We start from the raw sequence: 24,023 nt of genomic DNA on the forward strand, positions 1-24,023 counted from the left end.
TTTCCAATGTCATATCTCCTCTACCAACTTCCATCTATATAGCAACCAACCATCATCTCCCTTCTACATCCATCTTTTTGCTTCATACGACTCCCAACCATACTACCTTCTCCTGCTTCCCAATGCTATGATTTGTATTGCGATTGCCTTCCCTAGCAGCGCCCCTCATAGGGCCCATTTTAGGGTTCTCGTAGATAGTTCTTACTATCTCCATTAGCTTCCTTCTGAGCATCCTAACCTTTTCCATTAATTTCCAAACTTCCCTCCCTAGTGTATAGATTTCTTCTCTCACCGTACGAGTTACTTCAACTATACGAGCCTTCCTTTCCTTCATACAGACTGTACCACGCATACAGACTGGTGTATCTATTCCTGTCATATGAGCTATTGTCTTTCTTCATGTTTTATGGACTAGTGGTAGATTCTTTGTTGTACCTTCTACTGTACAGGATGGTGTCTTTGTTTGCATCATACATGTACAGAATCCTCCACTTAGATGTCGTACACCCATATGTTATGTCTCCTCATTTGTAAGGGCCTTTGTACAGATTATTCCTTCCTTTGCACCCTTGTACAAATACCTTCTTCGTATGGACTAGTTCTATGGACTTAGCGAGGGTTATCGTACGATTTGGGATTGACTTCCTCTAATATCTGGTATGGCTGCCTCATTTACCATCCCTTGTTTGGTTGCTCTCCTTTATTCTTAGTACAAACCCTTGTCGAAATGTTATATTTCTTTTTGATCTATCATGTGGGTCCTCTTTATCATTTCAATAGGGTTATCTTAAATGTCATTGTCTTCAATACAAGTTCCTAGTCACCCCCCATTAGGATCACCTTTGAGTCTTCCTTTTTTCCCAAGTTTATCTTTTCTATACTTGGTTCCTTGTATTTCACTTGCTCATTCTTCCCAAATCGATGGGTAGGGGTGTCATCCACATTAGTCACCCCTTCCTTGTACTCCTTATATTCTGTTGGGTATGTATCCCCATCCCCCTCTATCTCTACTATTTCGAACATGTGGCAACTAGGTTGGGATACCTCATAATCCACCATCTGCCACTGGAACAACTTGTTAAGAAAACTAGTTTCATTTTTCGAGCAGCTTCCCAATCTTAGGACATCCTCGACATTTGGCCCCATCCCTCTGTTCTCATCATACTTGCCCTTCTCCGATTTGGAGTTGGATGCCAACACTTCACTGATTAATTGGTTTTTGAGGTCAATGATGTATTTCTTCCCTTTGCTGTCAATGGATAGCGTTTTCTTTCTCCACTTGTTTGGATTTTTCTGTAATAAGCCAACCTGATCAACAATACCCCAACATGAGAAAGGATAAAGGGGTACCATCTTAGGCCAATGGCGGTGCAAACCCAAACATGGCAATGAAGATGCAGGGCCATCCTCACCTCCCAACTGATACATTTCTCAATTAAAGCTTTCTGGAATGAAATATTACAATTGTTTTAAGTCAGTATACTATATAATTAGAAAGGGCCTAGTAGCCCCTGCTATAGATATTTCAGTTAGCAATTCTGGTCCATTTCAGTGTCTTTTGAGTTTTTAGTGGTGGTTAGTAGTAGCAGAGGCGGTCATGCTTCATTTTGTGATGTCTCTTAGTCTTTAGCAAAGTGATATCCGTAGTAGTTATATTGGAGTCTCAAAGCCATTTTGATAGGTATCAGGATAATATAGCTGACCTCTAGACAAAATATGGTTGTTTATGATGGAATGTGAAAAACATTTTTTAAGGTAACAAACTTCAGACTTTAAAGTTTTTTAAGAATATATTATATAATAGTATTATTAAGAAATCTCGGTGATGGAATCTCGTGGTCTGACAAAATGAGAATGTAAGTTCTTCTGTATGCTTTAATTGGTTGAAAATTATCTTGAAGCAAATCTATCATAAAGCACATATCATATTTGAGTAATATAAGCAGAAAGATAATCTGGAATTAATTCTCTCATTCTGTAACAGGTTATTTTTCTGGATCAACTTGGTAAAAATGAACATTGTATTTGATTAGTGTTGAAATGGAATAATCTTAGCAGATAGAATAAGACCATTTTGAATTGATAGAGTCCTAGTAATTTTAATGATTAAGCATGCTTGCATCTTTAGCATCATACTGTTAAATGCAATCACTTGAGCAGGGGAAGGAAGAAGAGGATTTTCAGAAGCATGCCAGGTAAACACACTAAACTACTGATCTATTGGACCCTTTTGAATCGATAGAGTCCTAATAATGTTAATGATTAAGCATGCTTGAATCTTTAGCATTATACTGTTAATGCAATCACTTGAGCCGGGGAAGGAAGAAGAGGGTTGTCAGAAGCATGCCAGGAATGATAACATCCTAAACTACTCATCTATTGTGACATTGATGGAATTGTAACGTGAGGAAATATGCATGCTGGTAATAGGAAGAAGATAATTGAACCAGATTTCTTTAGGCTTTATGCTTCTTACTAATCAAAAACTAGAGTTTATATCTCAAAAGATACCAAGAATTTGTGTAAGTGGAGACCTCAAAGGCTATGAGGGAAAAAAATGATTAGCTGAAGGAGTGTATCAAGCAAAAAATTGTATCGTGTTTTACAATATAATAATTGCCGTAAGTTTTACAGAAACTCATTGTCAAGTGGACTTAGTGAATTGGCTCGTGAATACTTAGCAAGAACTCGGTAAGATTTGCAACAATAATTTCACTTAACTTGTGTAATTTGGGAAAAATACAATGGACAACTAAGTGTAGTAAATCATTTTAAAGGTTTTGGAAGGTTATTTGTAATGGATGCCTTTAAAAGAGGACATTATTCATGAGAAAACATTAATATCCCTCAAAAATGTGAAAAGTGCTCCACAAAATTAATAAATTTTATTTTACAGAGGGATTTCTGTGGTGAAAGATCCTCTAGCTGGTTTATGCTGGTTTCAGTTCAAAAATCACATTCGACCTTCAATGGAGTTTGTTGTTTTCTGTAGAGACTTTGAGGTTTACTTTGGTTAATTATTCTGAGCTTTGGTGTTTTCCCTAGCTGTCACAACCACCCATATCTTTGAAGAGAAGTTTTAAGTGGCTCCAAAATCTTCAAAGGTGTTCAATGTCTTCCTCATAGCTGGGTGACTCCTTTAAGGTGAGCTTTTCAGTTTGATTTCAAATTGCATGGATTGCTAGTATGTGCATACCATTAATGCAGGATAGCTGGAGGTTGGTATGTGACTGCGTCCTTCCAAGTGCTGCTTCTCGAAGACCTTTTCACTGCTGATTTCGGATGCCTTTTACAGTGGGGACTTTGCCACTAGTTAATGGTTGAAATTTGGTGATTTGACCCCAATTAGGGGGCCACACGCACTTCCACACTGCTACAGAGTTTTAGGCCTGGCATGTGTAGCTAGGTATGGTTTAGCCTCATTTTTTAATGGGTTTATGACCTATTCAGTGCTGTTCGGTATCAACCTTGTTTCTTAGATGAGTTTGAAGGTGGTCTTTAATGGAAAAGTGGGATTTTGATGAAATTATTTGACTGTCAGACCACTTTACCTGATTTCCAGAACTGCTGGGTATGCTTTGTCTGTCATTTTATGGTCCCTGATAGCTGTTTGGTAACATTTAAGGTGGGTGTTGCTGATTGACTATTCAGGATCGCACTCTTTGCAAGATTGGAAGTGAATTATATATTCTGTGTGGCTGATTTAACCTCCATCAATCATTGTCCAGACCTGCAATAATTCTGGAAAATAACATCAGACCTACAAGTTGATATTTCCTTTGCCTCTTAAGTCGGTTCATGGTGTTGAATGTATCTAAGGCTAATGAAGAACCTTAGATGTATTCTGGCTTTCTGGAGGCCTTTTATGGTGTTTTGGCTGGCTGTTTGACCAGTAACAGCCTTACATCAGACCTGCAACCAATATTTCCAGACCTGTGATACAGTGAACAGAAGCTATATAATTTCTATCTGATGTGAAATGATTCCTAGCCTCTATCTCAAGGTATCTTACTGCTGTTTTCTATTTGGGAGTTGGAGATTAAGTATTTGGTCAATTTGGGGAAAGTGATTTTTCTAATGTAATTTATATCAGCACATGTATCAGCTTCATAATCCTTATCGGCATTTATATCAGGAGAGCTATCATTGGATGCCTGTTCTGAACTTTCAAACTCGGAATTTGTTTTTAGAACATCTATGTTGGATATTGCATTGTAGTACAATTTTTTATGTTGGGAACTTACTAAAACTCAAAATGGCGCATAAAACTTCAAAATATAAGTGGTCTGGAACTCCACCCCCATACCAGATCAAATTAGCATAAAGAGATAGGAATGAATTCTGAGGTAGTCCAAAGTGTAGCTCAAAGGCATGGACTCAGCAATTACCCACCCTGACCAAATAAAATTTACAATTTGTGATTTAACAAAAGCTCAGCAAATTTGTTGAACATTAAAATTATAAACTTTTATTAAGTATCATCAAAATTATGCATATAACTGAATTTATGAAACCTACTGATTTCCTTCATATATAGATCAAGTAAAAGTTCAATACATTCCATATACACAAGAAACTGAATTTAAATTTTAAATGTATATGAGCTTCATGATTTAACCACAATTATAAAAATTGATTAAATAGTAATTTTAAAATGATTTTCAGACTGACTATTTCGGAAAATATTTCACTTGGGTATATTACTATGTAACATGATATTTCCACAGTCCACAAATAATTCAACAGTGTTCTAGACATCAATTAAAAGGAGAATTTTGTATCATGGATCATGCAGTTTGATCCAAACTGTTGATTCTAAGAGTTGAATACTGGCATAAAACGACAAATTTGGATAAAATTTGAAAACTTCAGTAGAAATTTCTTCTCAGAACTCCATGCATTATCAAGTCAAATGATCCGCGTAGCTTCAAATAGTTGTCACTACTACTGAATGACAAGATACATATAAAAGTTATACCTTGTAAGTAGTATTGCACAAAGCAAAGTAATAAGATTGTTAATAAGAGGATCAACCACATCATAAGGATCATTTGGCAGGGTGAAAAATCCAAGTGTCGCCTGTCAGAACAGAAGAAAAAACAGCTCAAGTTATATCTGTTTAAGTCAGAAGTCAACTAACCCAGGAAATAAGAAAGTTAAAAAACAAATGTCAACGATAACAGTCCATCTTCTGGTATTCATCAAAATCATATTACCTTGAGGATATAATTCCTTGTTTCAAATATCAGCTTTGGCTCTACAGAAACTAGAGTAGTGCATGTATTCAGAGCAAGAGACTGAGAACACCACAACCAAGATTGATGATTTTCAGTAATTGCAGTCAATTGACATTAGAAAGTAACCACTTCAACCGAACCAAAAACAATCCTAAAACTGACCTCTATGTGAATTGAAACATGTTTGCTGGATGTTATGGGTTCTCAATAATCCCTACCTGTGTATGTAGAAGTTCCAGATCAGAATCCGTCAGATTCTCAGAACCATCTCCAGCCATTAATGTTAGAGTATAGTCTAACATTTGGTCTCTCCTTTTCAGTGGAAAAGCAGCCCCACTTTCGGCAGCCTTGATAACAGCACGCCCTGCATGAAATCATGCGTATTCTTTAAACTAAAATAGAAGATGAACAAAAATAAGTTCTCAAAGCTATTGATTGCTAGAATTTGTCCTGAACATAGACAAATCGAAACAATGGCAATAGCTACATTTACTAGACGCTTGTGTATGTCAAATATTAAGAAATAATTAATCTACACATAAAGAGGAGTTTTCTTTTTTTGATAGGTGATCGACCTAAGCCTAGATTATTTATCATTCATTTTTATTATTATTGTTAGATTAATTATTATTATGTGTTAATCTGAAGTAGATTTGAACCCAAGACCTCCATGATGAGAGGCTCGCAATTTACTGATGCATTGTAGGCTCTTGCCTAAAAAAGAGGGAGTTTTTAATAATAGAAAGGAATTCTTCCAAATAGTTAAAAATTGCAGAATAGAATGAGAGTTTTCTGGCATTTCATTAATGAGATTCCAATCCTCGTACATGACAATTTTTTAATTTTTGAACTATTGACAATAATTGTGATTTGAATTTCATTTTTAATTCAATATTTTAAGTTATGCGTATAGTTTTTCTTATAGCTTAAGGACACCTTGGACGCATTGCTTGGCAAAACTTACAAGTCTGGAAGCAAGCCGAGACAACTCACACAGCCTCATGAGCCAAGTCTCGATAAATCCATCCCCTGGACTCCTGAGTTTTTGCAGTGGACTCAGCACAAGTTTGATATTGAGACCATAGTTCCAAGATTCACGGCGATTCATGCGATTCACGCGATTCGGCGATTCGATTCAAGCCAAACGATTTTTTGTGAATCGGTGAATCGAATCAGCAATAAAGGGTTTATGAAATAAGTTACTCACTAAATTTCAAGGGTTTTTTAAATTTTCCGATTCATGGCCAATTCAATTCCGATTCATGGCCGATTCGATTCCGATTCATGGCCGATTCACGATTTGATTCGGCCTTGCCGATTTCGATCTGATTCCGATTCTTGTTACTTTGATTGAGACTCATAAGTCTTCACGAATGACTCTCAGCACCATCTTCGAATACAGTCAGTCTTAGAGAAAAAGAAAATTCACTTTTCCTCACTTTTTTCATCTGTTAATGCTCAAGACAGGTTTAAAGGGTTTGAAGGAGGTGAGGAAACAAGATCAAAGAGTAAAAAGAAATCTAGGTAAAGGAATTTTCTTCTCTTCCTTTTCATTTCATAAATTGAAAATCAAAAGAAATCTTGAAAAACAGGGGGATATTGGTGCACGGGCACCTCATGCAATAATGTCCAAATTTTAATTTTACTTTTGTCTTGTCTCAGTAGATTCTATGTAAATAAGGTCTTTTGAGACCACTTGAAATCACATTGACCCATTTTGACAATTATAGGCCCACAGGTTCAAAATTGCAAAAGTTGCACAAAATTTTCATAGTGCAAAAAAGGTTGGAAGCGAAAAAACTATCACAAGTCTCCATTTGCTATATTTTGTTGGCAAAATGAGTAGTTGGTCAGTTTAATTAGTTGGAATGGATGGTAATGTAATATGTGACCCCCCAAACTCGAATTCCAGGGTTGGAGGATTGATTGTGAAAGATTTGGGGAAGGAAGACTTATTTTCCTGTGCAATTGGTCCACGTTGCAGACTGTTAATGCAAGTTGTATGAATCGTATCTTTCATGTATTGGCCCGCAACTGATTGGGAAAGGTTCTGTAGTGAATTTACTTCATTTTTGTTTTGGTTTCATCTAATTTCATCATGTATTGGGAAAGATATTACAATTTATTTGCATACTGGTTGAAACCCTACCTAGGGTAACCAGTAAACAAAAAAATTATGTTTCTCAGCCCTCCATCAGTGGAAATCTCTATAAATGGATGGAGAGCAGTAGATCTGAGATCAACATTATGGTTGCACATGATATCATTCACCAGTAGATCTGGATATGTCCATGCACGGGATTCTCAGAACAGTAACAGACAGCAATCGGATAAAATATTAGTAAGTTGATTAGTTTTGTCACAAATAGTGAAAGGGAAGTAGGAACAGAGGTCTTATAGACCTCTTCTAAGGAGCCATCAACCCTTTTAGATAATTTAACATGTATAATTCAATGACAGTCCAAGTAGACCTGTGTATGACAGTCTAGGACAGTGCATGGAAGATTGTGTCTAGCCATGTCAAGATATATTGTCAAATAAAATGGGCATGTGAGGATGTGGATTCTGAATAGTTTTTTATCCTAGTCTAAAGGTTAAAGCATCATTTTTTGTATTGCATGACTTTTTTGTTCAACCTATAGGGCAGACCTAAACTGTGTCATGGAAGGAACCCTCCTTCATGTTTACAGTAAATGTTGAGGGTTGTGAAGGGAATTTGTCCCAGTAGTCAGGAGGCTTTTAAAACGTGCATTGAACCTATTGAAAGTTTCCTGTATCATTGAAGAGATTGATTGATCCATACGGAAAGTGGTAAAGAGGGAAAACCAAACAGGCTTAGTTCACCAATAGTGGTTTGACTGGGTATTGGAATACCTTAGGTTTCTGGTTGGTTGTTTTATGTCCTGCATCAGATATGCTGTGGAAAATCTTTCAATTTCCCTTCCTAACTTATTTCCTTGTATTGTTATCTTGTTATTGAATACTATATATTTCAATAGATTTATAGTCTCTTGTTGATTTTCCATGAAACTCTGATTTTTACATTTTTTCCTGTAAAAACAACAATGTCAACTTCATATCCAAGGGCATCCTCGAAGCCCAAAAAAAAAACAAAGCATGGAAATATGAGAAATGGGAAAATAATAAGGGAGAAGCCTCTTGTACCAAACATGGCAAATGGATGTCAGGTGGAATCAATAGATTAAGATACTGCCTTGCAAAAATACTTGGACAAAATGTAGAGGGTCGCACCAAACAACTCAAGAGATTATTAGAGAGTTGAAGGTCCTTCTTGCCGAGTTTCAAATGTAAAAGTAAGAAAGGGAAAAAACAAAAGAAGCCATAATAACTGCAATGAGTCTGAATGTGACGACGTCGATTCCAATTGGTTGCACTTGCAGAAGTCCAAAATTCCGTCAACTACATTCATCTATTGCTCACAATGAGGCTGAGGCTAGTGAGACTCATCTTCAATCAAAACCAAATTACTTTGTTCAATATAATGTTTGAAGACCACAACCTTCACTTGGAGGTACTGCGTGGAACAGAGAAAAGCATGAAAAAGAAACAATAGTAGTAGCAAACTTTTGGTATTACAATAATTTAGCTTTCAATGTGTCGAGCAGCCCATATTGGGAAGGTTTGGTTGGTGCATTTACAGTTGCAGGGAAGGGGTTTAAGGCCCAAATAGCTAGAGAGTTCACTGTGCCATTGCTACAGAAATCCTCAAAAAATATATCGGTTGTGGTTGAGGATCAAACAAGATTTTGCAAAAAATGATAGAACATTTATTCAGATGGATGGATAGATGGACGAAATAGGACTATCCTCAACTTCCTGGTGGCTTCTATTGTTGGTATAATTGTATATGTCAGGAATCACTAAATATGTTGTTAGGAGTTGGTTAGGTATGTCATTAGTAATCGAAGGTTAATCTGTTATGTCATGATGGTTGAGTCACACCCCTTCGGATAGTATATGCACATTCTCACCATAAACGAGAGATCATCATCAGTACTGAATCATATATTGTTTATGTACTTGAGGAACAGTAATAAAATACATGGTGGTTTCCTGAAATACATTTGCATTTACTTTCTATGTTATACTCACATGATACAGTAGTAAGAATCAAATCAGTTACCATAGTTGCCATCAAGCTTCCAAGAAAGAGTGAGTGGCGAAGAGAATCCAATGGGGCAACCACTAGATTATGGTACTAACAGTCAGGAAGACAAGAACTTGAGTTGTTTAAAGAACAAGAGTAAGCAATTGACTTTGTCTCACTACTTCAAGTGTCCGTCGAGACACACATGCGTAGAAAAGCAGCCTGGGAAGGAATTCCTGAAGTTTTATATGGAGCGCCCTCGGAGTCGGTTCAACTGTTGACCACTTGATGAGTCGCCTCCTATAGTTGCTAGCACAGACATTTCCAGCACTCCAAAACCGAAGGAAAGAAATCAACCATGAAAACCGATGACAAGTTGTTAAGGAATTCTACCACGAAAGGGAGGAACACTGTTGTCATATGGTAGAAGATGAATCCTGTCATGGGGGAGATATGAACCTTAAAAGGGAAGACGAATAAAGGAGAACATGTTATAATTATGTCCCTACAATGACATAAAATGTAGACAGACAATAAATGAATAAAAGTGTTCTTTAACTTTATCATGTCTTGTTTTACCGTAGATGCCAAGTCAATTAAATAAGAATAGGTATACTATAAAGAGATAGAGGAGTGGGAGGCTGCTCGAAAAATGATACAATCGCAGCAACAAGCCAAAAGAAGGGAAAGGTTCAGGAAGATTGTCATGGGACTACTAAAGGAGGTGGTTGAAGAAGGCAAGGCCATCAATAGTGAAAACAACGAGGAATTTTGCCATGGCAAAGAGTCGAATAGAGAGGTGAATACTAAGGAGAATTTTATTGAAGAAACAAGAAGTTTGCTTAGAAACTTAACCTTAATCCCACATACGGAGGCAATGGAGGCCCAAAGGAGGGAAAGAGAAGTCGAGGGTAGATAAGCATGGTGATCAGAGCAGCCTACCAGGCTTAAACACTTCTAGTAGTTCAGGGCAACAAGTACAAGGGTGCTAAACACTTCAATTTCGGGATATTGAGTTTGATGGTACCAACATAGCTCATTGGACCAACACAACCTGCGATACCAAAACAAGTAGTACAAAGACTAGTGACCATGGCACATAAGCAAAAACTACCAAAAATCATGGGTGACGAAAAGGAAGATCCCATTCAACACTGCAAAACATGTGAGACAATTTGGACAGCCAATCAGGTCACAAGTCAAGACAACTGGATAAAACAATTTCTAGCAACCTTGCAGGGAGTAGCCATCAATCGGTTCTTCAATGTAGATAAAATGAAAATGGCCACATAGATAGAGCTAAAGGAGTTTCAGATAGAATTTCACCTAGTCAGAGATGAAAATGTAATTGTGGCCAAAATTTATAACACAAAACAAGCAAATGACGAGACCGTCTGAGGATACAAACTACAACTGAAGGAATTAGTGGTGAAAATGGAAATCCCACCAACAAACAGATTGAAGAAACAATGGTTTATTGAGTGAATGAAGCTTATCGTTCGAAGGGAAATGAAGATAGTGCCACCAACATCATACGTCGATGTTTACAGCATAGCAATGGATCTAGAGAGTGAGAGCAAAACAACAAAGAAAAAGAAAAGCAAATCATATGATGATGATGATGAGGATTCTTCTGGCGAAAGTTGTAACAAAGAATCAAACAAGAAAATCCAATCTCTCCAGAAATATATGCTCTATATGATGTTCAAAACAATGAAAGGTAGCTTTGGTCAAAGCACTGAAGGGGACCTATGGTGTACAAACTGCAATGGTCACACTAAGGGCTCCTACCTGAAGAAACAGTTTTGTGGCATCTTCCAAAAAGCTGGTCATTCCACCATGGAGTGTTTGTACAATATGAAAACTCACATCCATCAACATGTCGTGTTGACACAAGAAACATCTACCTCAATGGTAATGGGGATGTGTAACACACACCAATGCGGCATCATCTAGTGGTTACAGGAATAATCAATGAGGTAGAGGCAATGGAAATAATAACAACAATAATGGAGGCTATAGCCAAATTCGATATGGCACAAGCGAACAACCAATGATACAATGTCATACATGTAACTATTAAGGCCATTTTGTGAGAGAGTGCATTAGGGGAGAAGCACCGCAATTCCTCTGTAGGTGGTATGGTCCACGAGACCAGGATGACACAAAATGTCCAAAGCCTCAGTTGAACCTCCTGAACATCGAAGGGAACATGGAGGAGGTGTTTGCCATCACCCAAGGGCAAGCAAAGAAAGCCACTTACCCAAACCTAGAGGTTGAAAACAGGAAGATGCAAGACGCAAAGGCAAACATAGAAAAGAGATTATGATGGAGACAAAAGAAACACATGACACTGGCAACACTACTTAAGAGGCCAGGAAAATAAAATAATAATACAATAGGTGATACAAGCTGAAATTCCTATGAAATTGAAAAACCTTTTGGTAACCATGCCGCAATTGAGAACAATATTATTAAATATGACAACAGCCTTGAAGGTGTCAAGTGGGTTAGAGCTGAAGATAAGCTACAACAAAGGAGAAAACCCTCTCGAGAAGGAGAACTCTAACAGGACTGCAGAAGACCCGATGTTACTCAAGGTAAATACAGGGAGACACCTAGTTGTATTGGAGATGAGTATTCTTGGAACCATCTTGAAGGACATTATAGTCAACGGAGGTCTAGTATCAATGCACTACTAGAGGAAACATGGAAGAGACTAGGGTGACCTACATTGTGGCGCCAACCTTCAATCTTAAAGGTGTTAACCAACATGGCACAATGGCACAATGGGTAATGATTGGTACCTAACCTTTCATCTTGGATTTTGTGGTCTTTTGACTAAAAAGAAAAGGCTACTATGCCATACTCAAAAGGGGTTGGCTAGTGCAAACAAGGGTTAACCATGATTGGAATAGAAATCCTTTGTCCATTGAAAGAAGCGGTTGAAAATTCACAATTGGCCCACGAACCCAAATGGTCAACGAAGACTTTGCATCTTCATTGTAGTCTGAAGCCAAGGAAGAAATCATTGAAGGAAAGCAGCCAATGGAGTTGAAAAAATTTCTGGAAATAGAAGGATGTTTTGAAGATGAGTATACTCAATAAATGGACTTTTCCATTGGCAAATGGAAGATTATGAGTTGTCTTATTGTAACATGTTGCAAGTGGATGAAGAGGGAGAAAAAAATGCATTCCCCAATAGAGTACGAAGAATACAAAGAAGGGGATGCTTGGATGATTGAAACTCATGCACATTGATTCGACAAGGAGAAACCAATCAGGTACAAGGAGCCTTTTGCGAGGTTTGGGAGACGAAGCTAACCCTGAGAATATCCTTGTGTGTGATGACTGGAACCCCATCCTGAAAGCGGCAACATCTAAATTTTTATAGATATTCACTTAGACGTACAAAGAGTTGAAGGGGATCATGTTGGAGCTATGTATCCATCTATTGGTACAAGGAGTCGTACCTGTATGGAAGCAATCATACAAAATGAACAAGAACTATGTCACACGGGTGAATGATGAAATTGAATGAATGCTAGATGTAGGCATCATCTTTCGAGTGCAAATGAGTGAGTCGGTATCCCCAATTGTTATTTCATTGAAAAGAGAAACAAACCAAATTAGGATGTGTGGACTTTAGGTGCTTGAATGCAGTTAACATACAGAATCCCTTTACAATACACTTCATAGAAGCATTTTGGAGGAAGTCATAAGACATGAGATCTACTCATTTATGGATGGATAGTTTAGGTACAACCAGATATACATCGTTGAAGAGGCTAAACTCAAGACAACCTTTGTAGTTGAAGATAGAGTATATGCTTCGAATTGAATGTCGTTCACACTTTGTAACACTTGAGCAACATTTCAGAGGATTATCCTGCATATCTTTGATAAAAAGTCAATGGGGAACATTAAAGCCTTCTTGGATGATTGGTCCATCTTCAATGCTTAAGGCACACATGTAGTAGCCCTTCAAGAATGCATGGAACGGTGTAGATGGCTGAGACTGACACTTATCCCAAAAATTGCAGATTCATGGTACTGTAGGGGAAATTACTGGGACATATTGTATGTTAAGATTATAGCTACAATCAGATTGATTTAATCATAACATACAATGTTGATATAAAATATCATATATATATAATATATTAAACATATATATTATATATAATGCATATGTTATAGTGTGATTTATATTGTTAATATATATTAACGAATAATGACTAATCATAGAGACATGTCTCCTACTCTTATATTTATAAGAGATGGGATCTGCATTTGGAGCATAAACAAATGAATAATCATTATTAGTTAATATATTAACAATATAAATCACAATATAACATATATATTATGTATAATATTATATATATATATATATATATATATATATATATATATATATATGTAGAACAAGAGCTCTTTGTGAGCTAAAGTCCCTGCCTTCTGGGGTCATAGTGAGGATTGTAGTTGTTAGTGTGTGTTTAGAAAGGAAATCATCTTCAATTATTTATGTGGTGCAAGTCTGGTAGTCAAAGATTACAAGATGACAGTGACATAACATTAATTTAGCATGCTTGTTGCAAGCGATGCAAGGATATCTTTCTTCTTTTGTTGTTGTAAAGTGCAATTTTTATAAGAAACAACCTTCAAATTGGAATCATTGGTTTGATGTAATGGCATTGGAATTATTGGTATGATGTAATGGCTGAAAAAATTTCTTTACAAATATTGTATAGTTGTTTGAATTATGGGCATAGCTGAATTCAATGGATTACTTGCAAATTCATAGTAAAAATTAAAATCACGTCTAAATTGTTATTTTTTCAACTAAAAAATGTCCACATATGAGATTCATAAAGAAAATTAGAAATTTTATGTTAAAGTGATTCACAATTATTGATATCAGGGTTGAATATGTTTTATTATAATTTAATATTAATTTTTATATTAGTCGCCACTTGTAGGTGAGTTGGTATGTGCCTTGAGGTTTACATCCTTGAGGTCACAAGTTTGACTCCCTTGTATAGTGGAGAAAGGTTGGACTTTTCCCCCAAAGTTTGACCCAAAAAAAATATTAATTTTTATGTTTGAAAAACTTAAATAACTTATTTATATAAAAGACTTTAGAAATCAAAATCAAAATAAAATATTTTTAAAAGATAATATTGTTTTTCAAATCAACAATTATACTACCTAAAAGATAGAAGTGGAAAAAATAAAAGAGATCATGTATGCAACTTTGAAATTAAGAAATATTTTATTATTATTTATATCTATTAATTATATTACTACTAGATATAAATATTTGTATTTAGTAATAAAATACATATTTTAAGTTTTTTAATAAATTTATTTTAATTAGCGACACATATTTAATGATAGAGATATTAAAAAAATTAAATCACAAAATTACAAAACTACTTCAAACTTTAAAGTTTATTTATCTAGTATTAATAATATTTTGATTATCATTATTATTGAAGTTATCATTTCTATTATTTAAAAAATATTAAATATGATGTATTTTTCATATTTTTAATAAATCTATTTTGAATTCTATTTTTAGTAAGAATATACTTATTTGATTTTTTTAAAATATTAGGCATTAGTATGTTGTTTGATAATTATGGTAATATAAATGAGTGAATATGAATCCAAATCAATATATAAATTATTCAAGTAAAATATGATGTATTTTATTCTTTACATTAGTCTAGTCCTATGAGGGTAATTCGGATTGCCCGCCTTTTAATGTTTTCCTCTGATTGAGAATTTCATGACAATTTACCCTGTCATTTTTCCACATTGGTGACCTTTCCGTCAACAAAATTATGTGCACTGCATCAAATCAACATGTGGAAGTTTTAAATTGACTTGAATCATGAACACTGACACCTATCTTTTCCTTTATTAAATTACGATTGTATATAATACAAGGGGATGAGGGATTCATTAAAATGTGGATTCATCCACTTCCCATATTGAACAAACACAGATAGTGAAATACCAAGGCATGACATGTGTAGCTAAGGCCAACTACCACATAAAGCAAGGAACTCACCGGAGTTATTTTGCCCTAACAAGAACATTGATTACTTTTGGATTTTTAAGCATTTTCTAATTTGAAAAAATAGGATTTACAACCAGGAAAATAGCCTCTAACCAATTAGAAAAAGGAATTTTTGATCTGACAAATGAATTAAAAAATATATAGCCTGAAAACTTTAGAAAAATGATGCTTGCTTCCTGGAAAAAGAAATAAGGGGGGTCAAACAAAAACATTAGTTACTAATAATATATATATATATATATATATATATATATATATATATATATATATATATATATATATATATATATATATATATATATATATATATATATATATATATATATATATATATAAGTTATATTATATCAACAAACTAAATCAATCTAACTCTAGCTATAATCTTAACACTCCCTCTTAGCTAGGGAGGATTTGTTATGGAACACATTATGCTCTCAAGCATATGGAGATGTATCATCTCAATGTGATACTCCTAGAATGGCATATTTAAGGATATCAACATAAATCCATCAACACACACATATATGTTAGCATATATTACATATGGAGTTGGCTTCAATTCACTGTGAGGCTAAATTTTTGAACAGTATACAAAGCCAAACTGAAGACGAATCCAAACAAGTTATGGGGGAGATTATTGAGATAGCAACTCCTATGATGTAACTAGAGTATAATCATTTCTAGGGCACATTTCATCAAAAAAATTGCCTAGGTGTCTTACCCATTGGATAAGCTAACCCAAAAGGAAGAGCCATATACATGGGGATCAAAGCAAGAAAAGCAATTTGGGGAACTAAAGTCATGGCTAGTGGGAACACCTATCCTGACTTAAACTGAATGGGACAAGCAAATTTGTGTCTATGTTAGTGCATCAAATTTTGCCATCTAGGCAACACTAACACAATCAAGCGACCATGGGTTAGAACACTGTGTCTACTTTACAAGAACACTTTAGTCGAATGCAGAGAAGACTTGCAACACATTAGAGAGGGAAGCCCCTGGGATGATCTATGTCGTATAGAAGTTTCAACACTATTTATCGGCAAACTCCTTTTGTTTTTTATGTGGAACACTAGGCCTTAATGTACCTGGTCAATAAGCCAATCATCCAAGGACAGGTAAGCAAATGGTTGCTTCTATTGCAAGAATTCACATTCAATATTATAGTACAACCCGAAAAAAGCCATGTAACTGCAAACCACCTATCTAGAATCAAATGTGGAGAGCCATTCAAAGGTGTCAACGACAACTTTTTGGATGTAAACCTATTCAAAATTGCAATCCTACCTTCTTGGTACACAAGTATTGGAGAGTAATTTTCCATAGGATAGTTCCCTCGAGAGATGCAATCGAGAGAGAGAAGGAAGCTAGTCTTGAGGAGTAGAACATTTCAGTTAATTAATGGATTGCTATATAAGATGGGGCTTGATCAAGTACTTTGATGATGCGTCACGAAAGAAGTTCCAAGTGTGCTGAGAGAAACCCACAAAGGTCTAGCAAGACACATGGGACCTGATATAACCACATAGGTGTTATTGGCAGTGTTGTGGTGGCCAACAAAGTACAATAATGTGAGGGAATGAGTGGTGAGTTGCAACACATGTTAGAGAGCAAGGAAGCCTTTGAAGAGAGACTTCATGCCTTTGAACCCCTTTGACATAAATGAGTTTTTAAAGTGTTGAGGACTCGATTTTGTGAGGCCTCTTAAGGCAAGCAGAGCATGTTGATGTAGGTATATCGTTGTAGCGATAAACTACCTCATCAGATGGGTCAAGGCACGAGCCCTTCCTAATAACTTAGACTTAAGTATGATGAGGTTCATATATGAGAAAATAATTACAAGGTATGCCCTACCCATTCAGATTATGAGTGACAGAGGGGGACATTTTGTCAATCATGTTATAAAATTGCTCACTACAGAGTTTAAAATCTTTTGATCGATCTCAAGTTCTTACTACCAGAAAGCCAACGACGAAGTTGAAGCTACCAATAAAATATTTGTGTTTGTAATCTACAAGTCGTGCAAAGTTAAGGGAGCAGATTGGAAAGAAATCTTCCCATAGATACTATGGGCCTACCACACCACATACAAAGTCACTATGGGATAGACCCCTTTTCAGTTGACATATGGACAAGATGTTGTCCTATCTACTAAGTTCATGGTGCCAAGTCTTAAAATAGCTATTGAAAATAGGTTGAGAGATATGGAGAGTCTAAGAGAGAGACTGTATAATCTCAACAAGTTGGATGAACGATGTCTGACGGCAAAGTAGGTAACCGAGATAGCTCAACAATGACGAAAGGTGTGGCATGACAAGCACCTCAAGCAAACAAGATTTAAACAGACACAACTTGCTCTGAAATACAACAGATGGAATGAATTAAGTTGGGCAAGTTCAAAGTGAAGTGGCTTGGGTCATATAAGATGCAAGAGGTTGGAGATAACAGAGCAATCAGATTATGGATTTTGAACGGGAAGTGGTGGACCCTATGAACAGCTCCAAATTGAAGATCTACCATTAAAGGCAGGAAGCTTAGACAATAAATTGTCCACACCTAGGTAGACTAATGGAAAAAAATAAAACTCAAGAAAGCATGATTGTATAGTAGAAATATCATATGGTAGTAATATATATATATATAAAAACTTATAAACTTATGAACTTGTCAAATAATAAGATAAATATAATGTTATTATTGAGATAAAATATATACACTCATACATACATAAATATATTTATATTATTTATTTTGTTTTGTATTTTATTATTTAATTATGATTTAAAAATTATAATTGAAATAGGGACATGATAGTGGGTATCTAGTGCTTTCTTCACATAAATGTTGCAGAATAATACAAAAAGATATGTGGCTAGTGGTAGAGGAGTCACGGAACTAGAGAGAAAAGTTGAAAATTTTGAACAATCCCTTCATCAGAGTATTTCCCAAATTGACAGAAAAAAATCCTCCTTTACTATCTATCATTCAATGCCTACCTTTTCTACTTGCCCCCTCTCTTTATTTGTTCAAGGATTTGGGTGTGTCATCTTCTTAGCCTATGCCCAAGTGGTTACCAATACCTCTTCATCTTCCCCAGACATTTTCATGCTCAGTAGGGTGACTCGGGCTTAGGGCGATTAGCATCTTTATGATCACCCAAACCACACCAACGACACAAATGTTATCAGTTTTTTTCCTCCTAGCACTCATGAGCAAAGTGCCCATATAAGTTGCAAGCTCGACATTGAATCATGGGGCAACCCTTCACATCATATTGGATCCAACTCCAACCATTGTTGTTATTGTTGTCTCTACCACTGCGTTGATTGTTACAGTATCCAACTAATGATGTATTGGTATTGGTCTGTGTCTATGTTTAGGAGGTGCCCATTGTTGTGAATGTTGATAATTGTTCTTGAGTGAAGACTACTTGTAAACCCCTTGTCTTCATATTTAATGGCCATTCCTTGGCGAAATGTCCCATCATCTAGAAAATGACGATGAAGGTTTTCTTTGGGCATGTCCCCTTAGTATGACCTTCTATGTAGTCATGCACCATAGCTTGTGTTCGTTCTTGCCCATGCTCCCTCTCATTGCTTTAAACTCCATCATTCAGTGTATATCCTTCTTCAGGGCTTGCCTTTTTATTAGATTCTTCATCATTGTAGCTTCCCAAGGAGTCCTTATCTAATGATCTATTATTTTTCCTCCGAGAGGTATTGCTCTTGCTCTTGATATCTATTGCTCTATTGTATGCATCCTCATACAATGCAAGAGGTACAATCTTCGTTTTTCTTCTGAGGGATGATATCAGCCCTGCCACAAACCAACGCTTCTTGAGGTTGTTCACCTATTGGTTTTCCATTTTACCTCGCAACTCCTTCAGTCAATGGTTGTATGCTCTTACCCTCTCAGTCTTCCCCTACTTTGTGTTGTACAATTCTACCAAGATTTCATTATCATATCAAAGCAATCAGAGTGCTTCCAGAAATAGTGTTTTCAAGTCATCCCACTTACTTTTGTCTTATCTATGTCGAAAAACCAGTCAACGGGCACTTTGTGTAGCATTACAAGGAACTATATCATCCATTCCTCTTGGTTGGTTGCCCTGTTGGCCAAACAATTTGTCTCACATGTATGATAGTGTCATACTGAATCCTCTTTTTCATCTCCAATAAAGTTAGGAAACTTTTGTGTATTCGCCATTGTAGTCTTCCTTGTAACCATGTCTCCTCCCAAACTGGATATATTGAAACTAAACTAGTTATTTTGAATATTGTGCCCCTCTATCCTCCTAACACCGTCAACTATATGGCCATCCCCTATATCCTTATTCTCACTCTCCTCCGCTACTACTCGAAATTTTTGGAGCCCGTAAAATTTTTCCACCCATAAGATTTTTCCACTTGAGGAACAAATAAACATATTTTTCCACGAGATAAACAAGCACAACGAAATTCTTTTGGTTTGCACCCAATGATTTCTACATGATTTTCACCTTCTTTCAACTTGATCAAACTTTCCACTCGAAGAAATTTCTTGACACCATGAAATTTAATGATCTCCTACGCAAATAATCTCTCCGATGCGAGTTTGGAGTGTTGGGCATGACTTTTGGTTGTTGCTACGCAAATATTTTTGGCACAATTATTGTCTTTTGTTGTTGCACGAATTTCTTCCCGCGACCTTAGGTTTCTTTGCGTGATTCCAATTTTTCTCAAATGTTTGTTAATTTCTTCACACATTTTTCATATCTGACAAACTTCATCTAATCATCACATGAATTCCTCTGGTTGCCATGAAAAATCTTCATGCAATTTTTATTGTTGTTTGGGTCTATGACATGATACACAGACGCATTGAAATTTGGTTCACACATGATGATTCTTGGTGTTTCCTTTGCAGAAATATCTAAATAATCCCTAGGCAATTTTGGTGTGATGATTCTGTACACTTTTGGTGATCCTGATCAATATTTTTGTGGTTTAAAACACTAGTCTATTTAGTTTTGTTGGCTGTTGATCCTGTATGTTGCTGACTAAACATACATACACGCATGCCTATTTTGGAAGTCCTTTAATCATGTGTGATGCTAGTTGGAAGTGCATACGTGCATTGCAACTAAGTTTGTCTTTCTAGCTCCCCGTTTCTTTGCTTCAATTCCCTTTGTTCAAGCTTTGTGGTTTACTGTCTATTTCACCCAGCATGTCTGCTTTTGCTGAAGCTCCCCCTTCTTAGCCACCTCTGTCCCTAACTTACTAGAGGTTGCTAGAACGTCTACTAAAGCTTGAAACTAGAAACATGGCACTGAAAGACACTATAGTGACACACAGAAATAGTCTCAATGCTCAAACTGCAAATAGATTCCAATCATGCTCTTTTCAGTAGCTTCTCTACCACTTTCACCACTGAAACAACGAATATTAAATCCAACTTAGTCTTCGTCATCAAACAACTAAGTGAGTTGGACACCATGAAGGATAGGCAAACTGAAATTGTAGATCAACATTCCTCCTTGTTGACCGAAATTGAGCAAAATGTTGAAACTTAGGCTTCTCTATTCAACAATAATAGGGATATGCCACTTCTAGGTATTGAGAAGTTGGTTCAAGGGAAGAATAATGATGAATGGGTGAGAAGTGCTCGTGAACTCAATTTGTAGGTCACAGGTCTTCCCACCTCCTCGGTGGACCCCACTCCAGCTAGTCACTCCTTCCTTTCTAACCAACTTGGTATCCCTGATATTATATTAGACAAATGGTGGCTTGCTCCAAATAATACTCTCTACCTCTGATTCTTCTTGCTATCTGATAGGCTACAAGCTCTTAAGGTGAAGAAGTTATTTACTCTTCCCACCAAGATTTTCCTCCATGAGGATCTCACAAGATCACAAGTGACAAAGTTCAAACAAGCCAGTGGCCTGGTTGTGGAGGCTAGGCGTAGCAGTAAATGGGCGGTGATTCTAAACCTCAAAGCGATGATTCATGACTCCCCCCTAGTGCTTGGGAACCCATCAAGGCCACATGGCCAAATGACGGTCTCGCTAGCACTTACACAAGAGTGAACCTTCTTCTCGCTCTCTTATCGTTAATTGTTGGAATGGGAATGGTCCTTTCCTGGTCTTCATTGAGATGCGGTGGGGTCTATAAACATTCTAGTCATTACTGAGACTCATAAGAGACCCATTTGTCCTCTTCCTAGGTATGTCGGATAGCAATGGTTGTCTATTTGTAGGGAGAAGGTGCGCACTTATGCAGGTGTTCGTGGTTCTGGTGGCATTGCTTGTTCAACCAAGGACGATCTCTTCAGCTCTATCTTAAATGTTCACTATGACACCTATGCAAGATTCCTGTAGATCCACATTGGGAATGCGATTCATTGTCACAGCAATATCTTCATGGTTGTTTGTTACTTTCCACCAATCTCTTTTCCACATGCCATCCACAACACTAAAGATGGGGACCATTTTATGGATATGCACGAGTGCATCTCCAAGTTTGCGGCTTTGAGTGATATGATTGTTTTGGGGAACTTCAATGTGCGCACTAGAGAAGTTCTAACACCTTTTCAAGATTGTAGAACTGATCTTACCTACATCACAGAGTCTAGCTCTGCCAATATGGGCTTGCAACGTGCTTCTGAGGATTGTCGTCGGCCTCAATCCAGTTATGGTCACCACCTCCTTCAACTTTGTGACTGTTTTGGACTCATGATTCTGAGCGACCTTTTATGCTTCCCTACCTCCGAGCTCTTTACCTGTTGTCTTCATTGTAGTGGACTACATGATTACTCATGAATCCTTTATTCCCTCTGTCTATAGTTTCACCACCTCCTACCTCCCGCTTAACAATCATGTTGTCCTCTATCTCCCGATTCATTCCTCCCCCCACTCTTCATCCCCTCTCACACACCTCTCACCTGTTGCACCCTACCCCCACACCCTCTTCCACTTCCTAGAGAGTGATCAAGACCTCTTCATCCTTCGTCTTAAATGTCTCCTCCCCCTTGACCACTTTATAGAGTCTAGTCCGAAGTCTTCAATATTTGACTTATTGGCCACAACAATTTGGGAGTTAGCTCTCCTCTTCATCCCGCACCACACCACTCCCTCCTCCCTTAGCCCCAAACATCATAGTGCCTATGCTATGAACCAGTGCTCTGATGAAGAGTGTAAAAACTTTCATTGCTTTTTGCAATCGAACTCTATTACTTACTCCCCCTCCTACACTCATTGGCATCTCTCTTACCACCACTTGCTTCAACAAAAGAAATAATTGCTCATTGCTTCCAAGTGTATTTCCTTTTGTGACATGCTTATCCGCAACCCCAAGCCTTTTTGGCACACATTATTCCCCGCCATCCCCTCCAGACCTCCACCCTTGAACTCTACTCTCTCAATTCGAATACCTTTGTGCTTCATTATATTGCTCGTCAAGCCTCTATTTGCCTCACCTGCTTTCCCATTACCACATATTTGCCACGTCTAGCATTTTTGAGGTTGTCAGATCAATGAGATGTAGAAGGGCAACGAATGAGGAAGGGTTCCAGGCTAAGCTCTTGAAGCTAGGCATCCCAATCTTAAGCTCTTTCCTTCCCACACTCTATGACAAAGTGGTGTACTCTAGTTTCCCTGAGTCTTGGTCGAAGCATGTGATCTATCTAATACATAAGTCTGGGTCCACTTCTGACCTCGACAACTACAAGACCATCATGATCGGACACATCTTTTCCAAACTTTACGCTACAACATTGAACACTATCTTATCTATAGTGATTGACAGAAGACTTTGTGAGGCCAAGGGCTAGGTTTAGTTCTGTGCAGACTATCAGACTATGGACCATATTTTGACCCTATGTGTGATTATCTGAAATGTCCCTTTTCTGATTTTATATGATTTCTCAAGCCTCTAATCAGATCTTTAAGATCAAACAACCAATATTTCAAAGATCCACCAATTTCTCAATAAACCCCAAATCAAGTATGCCGGAAATAGTGCCAAAAACTTCACAGCTTCGCATATTATTAATAAATCTGAAAGTGGACATTTTTTATAGAAATTTTAGCAGCATAACAGCCTACAAAATGACATTTCCAGATCTGTATAACATTTACACAACAGCTCCCAAATAGATGATAAAAACAATGCTCATCGGGCTCCCGAAAACAACACAGAATAGCCCGGAAACACCACAAAAACACTAATAATCTATCACAGAAGTATAATCACGACCAAATACATATATTCAGCTCTATTTTAACATCTAAAAGTCTGAAATACAGCAGCAACCCAAACTGATATGAAATACTCAACTGGAAACACCAAACTCTTACAAAAAACACACCCGGAAACCCACAAATCTGCATGTTCAGCACAAAGGCAAACTCCCATCCTTAGCCTTCCTAGAAACCTGCAAACTCCCGTTCTTGGGTCTCCTTCTCCACAGGTTTGGCAGCCTTTGAAGAACAACAAAGAAATGAGCAAAAATCAAGTTCTGGAATCAGCCCAAAATGCCTCCAAACCCTTTAAAAGAGGGCATAACCCTAACTCACGTCCAAGAGGGGTTAATAAAACATATTTTAATAATAATC

General features: G+C 36.9%; 1 protein-coding gene across 5 annotated transcripts in view; it reads right to left on the reverse strand.

Annotated features, from left to right (window-relative positions):
- Window positions 1-24,023, reverse strand: part of LOC149578256 (ARM repeat superfamily protein) — a 361,318-nt gene that overhangs the window by 120,248 nt on the left and 217,047 nt on the right. For all 5 annotated transcript variants that reach the window (XR_016364259.1, XM_089827963.1, XM_089827965.1 and 2 more), the window contains exons 28-30: window positions 5,456-5,601; window positions 5,217-5,297; window positions 4,979-5,079 (exon numbers count right to left, since the gene is read on the reverse strand). Coding sequence is in view for 4 of the 5 variants with exons in the window: in XM_089827963.1 (XP_089684089.1) it covers window positions 4,979-5,079; window positions 5,217-5,297; window positions 5,456-5,601 (328 nt within the window). In the remaining variant the exon portion in view is untranslated. The remainder of the gene's footprint in view (window positions 1-4,978; window positions 5,080-5,216; window positions 5,298-5,455; window positions 5,602-24,023) is intronic.

Source organism: Cupressus sempervirens, chromosome 1 (genome assembly GCF_028749045.1).
Source record: "Cupressus sempervirens isolate cs-2001-9-10 chromosome 1, ASM2874904v1, whole genome shotgun sequence".
NCBI lineage: Eukaryota > Viridiplantae > Streptophyta > Pinopsida > Cupressales > Cupressaceae > Cupressus > Cupressus sempervirens.